At 40.9% G+C, this 8,121-nt stretch overlaps 1 protein-coding gene across 2 annotated transcripts; it reads right to left on the bottom strand.

Annotated features, from left to right (window-relative positions):
* Positions 1 to 856: 856 nt before the first annotated feature.
* Positions 857 to 7,995, bottom strand: mks1 (MKS transition zone complex subunit 1). 2 transcript variants are annotated; one of them, XM_034607363.1, is made up of 18 exons: positions 7,647 to 7,995; positions 7,426 to 7,547; positions 7,206 to 7,258; positions 6,869 to 7,036; positions 6,339 to 6,439; positions 6,045 to 6,173; positions 4,034 to 4,138; positions 3,650 to 3,758; positions 3,485 to 3,541; positions 3,213 to 3,255; positions 3,069 to 3,131; positions 2,875 to 2,945; positions 2,724 to 2,793; positions 2,520 to 2,627; positions 2,247 to 2,380; positions 1,913 to 1,995; positions 1,501 to 1,598; positions 857 to 1,358 (listed from the first exon to the last, which is right to left on the bottom strand). In XM_034607363.1, exons 1-18 carry the CDS (start codon positions 7,721 to 7,723, stop codon positions 1,255 to 1,257), a joined length of 1,695 nt encoding a protein of 564 aa, XP_034463254.1. In that variant the 5' UTR covers positions 7,724 to 7,995; the 3' UTR covers positions 857 to 1,254. The 2 variants fall into 2 exon arrangements, with proteins under 2 accessions (XP_034463254.1, XP_034463255.1); XM_034607364.1 differs by having other exon boundaries at positions 6,339 to 6,436.
* Between the last annotated feature and the right edge of the window lie 126 nt (positions 7,996 to 8,121).

Raw genomic sequence — 8,121 nt, 5'->3', positions numbered from 1 at the left:
GGAATATTCATTTCAAAATATCAAAAGTAAAATGACTGATTGTACATAACTGGTATTATTATATCCTGTAGCTACTTTAATTTATTATTACTTATGCATTAACAAGTAAGAAACATCTATTTGTTGAAGGTCAAGGCGAAGCTAATATTGAATTTATGTATTGTCAGGCAGTTTAATGCATTATATTACATCAATTGATTGCAAACTTTATATATATGACTTTATATGTAAAGTCAAAATCTACCAAGCAACCATGCAGCTTTTCCATGGTTGCGTCAGTATGTCATTGCTTTTAGTGGCGTGTGACAAACAATTACAGCCAGAACATACAATGCACACATTGACACATTTAGTCCCATGGTGCATTTTGTGCAGCGTCTTTTGCATCACAAAAACATGCCTTGGCCCTTTGCAGCTCACACTTTGTACTGTACGTGCTGTGGGAGGCATTGCGTCTCGGTGCCTCTCTGTCATGCTTTTCGGTTTGTATTAAAGATTTTCTGCTGAATTACAGATTGAACCCAAGAACTTGCTGATTGCTCTGGCAGTATTTGTAGTGCGTAATGTAAAGTAATGTGTGTAAAAAACCCCTCTCAAGCAAATGCAAGATGTTCTAGTTATAACAAAATCTCTTTAACCCCAATAGGCCTTACTCAATTAAAATGTCATTCATACCACACACAAGTTGTTCAAGTATACAACACATATGTGACACTTAACTACATCATACAAAAGATATAATCCCAGTGTAAGTTTGTATGAAATATGAATGACAGTGGAAAAATATAAAAAGTTTGTATTAAAACAAAGGTGAAGCTTGTTCCATGTTTGAAATAAACTATGGAAAACACACAGGTCAAATCTAAAAAAATATATTTATTGTCCGTTACATCAGTTTTCACGGTGTCTGTACAAAGAATAGCATGTGTGATGATTTAATGGCTTTTCTCCTTTACCACAAAATCACCATGTAAATCCATATTATACCCCAATTATTCCCCCCTCCCTCCATGTAAGTTGTCTTTACAGATTATAAATAACCATTAGTCACAATTTTCCTTCTCTGAGTCGTTACGGTACATCAGTGTTTTGTCTTATCAGGAAAAAACAGAAACTGTGCAACATTTGAATTGCCGATTAATACTTGCTGCTAATTTCACCGCAATACTAAACCTCTGATCAGTATGTCTACACCGTTTGGGCACTTTTTGTTATTTATTTGACAGAGTGACAGTGCTACAGCATTATTCACACCTATGTGGAAGATTCAATTTGGAGCTGGGAGGTGGTGTTGATAAGGTCTCTGGGAAGGCTCTCTCTGGCGTCTTGCATCTTTCTTCTGGCTCTGTGGAAGGCCTCTGACAGAGGAAAACATATACTTAAGTAACAATATATATTTACTACAAGTTGATCTCACAATTCAAACTGATATTCAAAATGTAAAATCTCTGGAACTTGAGCCATATGAAGTATTGAGTATGCAATCATGAATGTCTTTACCCATGATGGTGCAGACGGCTCCTTGCTGACTAAAACCACCCAACTGGTCAAAAACTTTCTGCCTCCTCTTCTTCAACATGGCTGCATCAACAAATGACCTGAAAACACACAACATGGATATAATAACCACACATTCAATCTGAGATGTCAATTTACTCAAAAGCTGAATAATTCAAGTTTCTATTCAAGAGAGTTTCACCTGATCAATGTGTTTCTGATAAACTGAATGACCTGAATTTGGCTTCTGAAATCAGTGTATATTGTTGTGGTCAGTTCAGTGAACCTTAATAAGATGAAGCTTCTTCTCCAAAGATTCTGCGTTGCTTGTGATTTTGTAGATTAACTGTTGTGGTGGAATTTATGTGGAATTTATGCATTAGGTTACCGGTCACAATAACCCAGGTCCCTTTACCTGGCTTGCTGCATGCAGTGCAGATTAAAGGTGACACTTCCTGTGGTTTCAGTGGAAAAGCCAATGCGACTCAGCCTCTCTCCCTACAGACACATATAGAAATATTAAAATCAAAAAGACATGGAGAATGGACAGTTTAAGTTCCAAAATATTCACTTAAAATTATAGTTGAACTACATCAGGATGCAGGTGTAGATCAAAAAACTGAATGTAACCAGAGCTGCGTTTATTTACAGGAAATTTCCATTAGGAGTTACCTGAAAAGATAGTAAAGAAAATAGCAAACTTTCTTGTATTACACATACAAAGAGCTTCCTCAGAGGATAGAACTTACCTTGAAAGTCCCTGGTATTCGGACATAGCTGTGGTCTTCAAGCTCTGGAGAACCTCCAATAAAGAAGCGTCTCAGAGCAGAGACTGTCCCCGTCTGAAGGGGTCTCCATGTGTGGCATGTTACTTTGTGATTACCTGGCACATATGAAATTACACACACACATGTTTTTTTTTTGATTGAGAGAACATTATTTTTGTAAACGACAATTTCAGCCAAAATTATTCACTGCAGCCCTAAATGTAAACCCACAGCTTTTCAATGTACATAACATACCAGGAATGGCAGGAAATAGCACATATCCATAGCCTTCAGTTCGATAGCGCTGCCAGGAGTCCAGAGAAAGAACCTTGAAGTAGAGCACTGGCCACTGTGGAACTGGTTCTAAAATAAAAAGAAAGTATCAGTCTTTTAAATTAAGAACAAAATAACCAGAAAAAACGAATTATTTAAACATAATATTCCATAGCTGATACTAACCTTCACTCTCTTTTTCACTCATGTAGAAAGCCTCAAAGCTGAAGGGGTGACTGAAGAAAGCTACATTTTCCTGTGGGGAAACAGAATGTGTGACAAATCTCAGTAGAAACATTCTGAGGTTGTTCACCAGTTTATTTTACAGTATACACACCTTCCCTTGGGTTTTAGTTCGGCAGGTCTGGGTAACCCCGGAGAGGGACTGGAACGGCAAGCTGGACCAATCTTAAACAAACAAGAATGGTACAATTTGAACATAATTTAATTAAACTCATTAAAAAAAGGTGTCAACAACACCTACAGTAAGTACCACCATGTAAACAGTGCCATATACTGTATGTGACTTACTGTTGGGCAGCTCCATGAAGAAGTGGATGTATAGGTTATCATATTCAAAACCTTGAGCTGAGACTGGGTAGAAATAAGAAGGAGACTTGATTGACAGACAATTCATTTTAAAACGGGAGCTATGACCACAGTCTTGCTACTCACCTATTTCTCCATTCATAAAGTAACGCAGAATACCTACAGGAGGCTAGAGGAGAGACATCTGGTTAGTGCAAAAGGCCAAAAATGGACCAACAATATAAGTGTTGAAAAGCAAATTCAATATTTTGACTTGTGTTAATACTTGATCAATTATTTCAATTAATTTTCAAAAAGAAAATAAGATACTTTTTAATCACAGCTTCACAAAAGTGAGGATTTGTGCGCTTTTTTGAAAAAATATAAAGGGCATTTCCATTATGAAATGACCAAATTACCATTTCAAAGTCCTGTCCAACAAGGCTATTGAGGTAATCCTTGTGTCTTGCATACAGCTAGAAACAGAGAAGAGTGGAAGAATCCATGTCATAATAATATTGTTTGACCCCATAATCAATAATTCTACCCTGGTCCAGAAGAAAAGTAGATTTACATTAACTCACATCTTTGTACATGTTCTGCTCCCGGTCCGTTTCCTCTGGTTTCATGGCTGTGGATATATTCTCCACAGTGAGTCGCCAAACTTCTCTCCTTTCCCCCTCTGTTACAATCCTGTTCAACAGCACAGACACCATATTGTTTTTATTTTGATTAATCGAGAAGCATATATTCCTTTATCTTAATGAAAAAGAGTTTTGTTTTCTTTTTTTTCCACACAACCGTCATCCAGTATTTGTCAATATACTTCAGTCTTGACCAAAGCAGTGAACTTTAAAACGACCTGTGTGGTGTACAGATTTGCATGTGGGTCATGCACTTGTTTTGAAACGTGTTACCATGACAGTATATCAGTTATTGCTGGACCTACTGTGACATTTGGAACTTGCCTGTAGGGTTCTCTGCCTTTGTTGAAGTCTGGTTTTAAGACGACTGTTCCACTGCCATCTGTTTTTATTGTACAGAGCAAATATTCATTCTCTTTGCGACCCAGTCTGAAAAAACAAAAACACACAGAGAGAAAAATCACAACGGAACCACATAACAAACGCAGCTAGATTTTCACTTAAGCTACGAGAGCATCCTGCAAATAGCAGTTTTTCAACATTTCATAATGTATATGACCTTTTGTTCCCAAATTTTGTCTAATATTAACATGAGACCTGTATCTGAATATTTTGTCTAGATATGGACTATTAATGCAGGTGCAAATTTATGCAAAAAGATTTGCAATCTGTTGGATTGGCTAAAAAAAGTTTCTGCTATCTCGTAGTGCTATGGAACTAGATCTTAGAAAATTAGCGATGCAAAATATTTTTTTAGGACAACCAGGGAGACATTTCATCATCTACATAACACATCCAAATACAGCTCACATGTTAAAGGGGACATAGCATGCAAATTCCACTTTGTTAGTGCTTCTACAGGTTAATGTGGGTATCTGGCATGTCTACCAACCCAAAAACTCTGGGGGAAAAACACTCGCGCGTTTTGTTATAGTTCCTCTAAGTCAGAAACGTCATGCTTGAACGACTCGATTGCGCTTCCTGGGTATTGTTTCGTAACAAGGAACTGGAAGTCTCCCTACATGGTCTTGGCCCCCCCCACCCTCGTTACTTCCGGGTTTACACCGGAGGCTGCGAGGCAGCGCAGCGCCGTTCCCAAGCACGCAGCCGGGCTGTTCACACGGGACGAGCATTTCTCCGCTGGTCAGCCCGCGATTCACTCACATGTGGCATTTGTCTGGATCGTTGGGACTGGGAGGCTGCAGCAGCTGCTCGGGCGCGACCGCTCGCTCTCCCGTGCGTGAGCTGGAATTTGTGTCAGCGCCACACAGCCAACAGTGTGGAAGACTTCCGCAGTGTTCAGCGCTACTGTAACCCCCGAACCCCGACATTCAACGGGTACAACAACAAGCGGAGAAAGCAGAATCGCGGGCTGACCTTATATATACAGTCTATGGGGCTGACCAGCGCGGAGAAATGCTCGTCCCGTGTGAACAGCCAGGCGGCTGCGCGCTTGAGAACGGTGCTGCGCTGCCTCGCAGCGGCGCTTCCACACTGCCAGCTGTGTGGAAGACTTCCGCAGTGTTCAGCTCTACTGTACGCCGGGTTACAGTAGTTACGCCGGGTTACAGTAGTTACGCCGGGTTACAGTAGTTACGCCGGGGTACACCGGACGCGGAAGCGCAGCTGCGAGGCAGCGCAGCGCCGTTCTCAAGCGCGCAGCCGCCTGGCTGTTCACACGGGACGAGCATTTCTCCGCTGGTCAGCCCCATAGACTGTATATATAAGGTCAGCCCGCGATTCTGCTTTCTCCGCTTGTTGTTGTACCCGTTGAATGTCGGGGTTCGGGGGTAAATGATGGTCTTCATAGCCCCCCCACCCCTCTCTTTCTCTCTCTGTCTGTCTGCTTGTGTGCTTGTAGTGGATGGGCAGAGGGGGACATTTAATTATGTGATTGGGAAAATTAAAACTCCAGGACAACAAGGGGAATACAAAGTATGGGATGCATATTTGATAATTTATATCATATAAAATATGTAATTTATATCGTTTAAAATCATGAGGGGGGAGGGGGGAGCTGGCTCATTAGCATTTAAAGGAACAGGCACTCAAAACAGGTCGCTCTGTGGAGGGCTGTTTTATACAGGGTAAAAAGGGTGCTGTTTTATATGATCCTTGTGGTATTTTGACCAAAGTATGTTACAGACATTTCATTAAGACCCCAAGGAACCATATCAACTTGTGGTAAAATGGGCATGCTATGTCCCCTTTAATACCAGGTGGAAACTGACACTAATGAATAGGTAAGTAATAGGTCAGTTTTTGTCATGCTGCAAGGCAAACTTCCCATGTGGAAAAATAAAGACTGAAGTGAACACTGCAGTTATGATCTTACCTTCCGGGGGGGCCCAGGTCTCCCATGATGTGCATGGTCTGCATAGCATTATTCACCACATGACTGTTCTTCACAAACTCCTCTGTGGGCTCCCAGTTGATGATTTTTGTTTTTGGGATACTAGAGTCCCTGCAAAATACACCAGATCCACCAGAAGCAATAACAAAAATATTAAAAAGCATAAGAATGAAAGTTTCATAATGAATTTTGATCCTATTGTCATTGCATTTACACAATGTAAGGCACTATAGTGTTATCAGTCCATTTAAATAAGTCTGCTGGCGGTTCACCTACATGGTACGTCTGTCCTGCCATCTGTGTCTTATGCTGGCCATCCTTTCTGCCAGGAAGGTGGGGCTGGATTTGGTTGTGGTCAATACGTCACTGGAGTGCTGCTTTCAGGATCAAAAACAAAAAGCTATTCAAAAACACAGTTGCAGACAACAATTGTAGAATTTGTGCTCTTCACATTCACTTTGAAATGCAATACAACAGGAGAAAGGCTGTTACCTCTTTAAGTTACAACACGTATGCTGGAAGTGTGGAAGTCTGGTTAACATGTAACACCAAAGTGTCAAAGAAGCCATAAACATATAGCGATCACAAATGACAGAACACCCAACAGAATAAAATGTAATCACTCTGTTTGGCAGTGTCTTTAGGGAATGTCTCTAATCATGGGGGTAGCAAGTAGGTGTAAAAAGTGGTTTTGGATTTAGATACCACGAAGGATAAGGTTGACCCTCCAAGAAATATGTCAATTTGTTATATATCTAATGCATCGTACTTGGGCTTTATTTATTAGAAAATAGGATGCAACTTACCATCTGGTGGAATGGAAGGCAGTTGGTGTAGCGGTCATGATCAGTGTATGTGAAGACCCTGTGATTTCGTCGGCCCTTGGCCCTCTTCAGGGCCTTGACTTCTGTGTGGTACTGCCGGTCCAGAGGAGTCTGACATGCTGCCTCGTTCTGGAACAGCTCCATCTCATACTGGAGCCACAGAGAGACATAATGGCATATTGGCAAGGAGATGGAGAAGGTGGCAAATGTCGTTTTTGAAAGGAAAAGTTCATTATAATTGACCAAAATAACTATAAGATATCTTATCTTAAGTCTATAATTATAATATGCTGTGGGATGAAGATACTAAGCGTTCTACCTCACTGAAGAGTTTCTCCTGCCAGCCCACCTCCAGTTCCTCCTCATTATCACCTGATGACACAGGAAAGGGGTAAATTAAAATCTTTATTGCAGGTCAGTTGATGGAGGTAAGTTGGTGAAAGTGGTGCAACACATGAGTACAGTACATTATACAATAATCTGTGGATTATGTTCAGAGGAAACTAAAGTGTAAGATTGCCCAGCAGTATTAACAATACCTGTCTGGCCTTGTGAGGTGAGGGTTTCCAGTTCAATGGCTCCTCTGTCTTGCTGGGACAGAACTTCCTGCTGGAGGTGATGGGAGAGTGCTGCTGTGGAGGTCACCCTCTCTAGACGCACCCTGAGTTTGGGAATAAGACAAACAACGTGTTGAAATAACGTTACCTGAACCAGGAGTTTTATGACTAGGCTAATGCTAACGTTACCTTCAGCTACTTACTTTACTCTCAGGTTTTTCACGGCATCCCGGGAGCGATACACAGCTTCTCCGGTATCAGTGTTCCAAAAGTCTGCCATTTACATTTACCACGTAAACATACACACGCTATCTGCTGTAGGTTAGCTAGTGTTAGCTCACGGCCAGTTTCATTAGTTTGGTCTTTTGCGCATTCACAACTACTTGAAATGTGTTAGCTAACCACTTTGGTTACGTTTGAAAACGTGATCGGCAAGAACGTCAGCGAAAAGTTAATATTAATGTTGTAGGTTACAGATACAATGAGAAGCTAACAAGCTAACAGCAAAGCTAAAAGGACAGCAAGCGGATAGTTGTCGTTGCCATAGAGATCAATGGTAGTTCTTCGTTTGTTGTCTTTTTAACAGCATTACTGCCTCCTAGTGGGCTGGAGTGTGCAGCAGTAGCTTCAGTTAAACACCACAACACGCAATTCTCTCTATTAAAACGGTTTTTATAA

The sequence above is a fragment of the Hippoglossus hippoglossus genome, chromosome 14 (assembly GCF_009819705.1).
Source record: "Hippoglossus hippoglossus isolate fHipHip1 chromosome 14, fHipHip1.pri, whole genome shotgun sequence".
Lineage (NCBI taxonomy): Eukaryota > Metazoa > Chordata > Actinopteri > Pleuronectiformes > Pleuronectidae > Hippoglossus > Hippoglossus hippoglossus.
The sequence above is the reverse complement of the archived record's forward strand: the minus strand, read 5'-3'. Positions and strand labels throughout refer to the sequence as shown.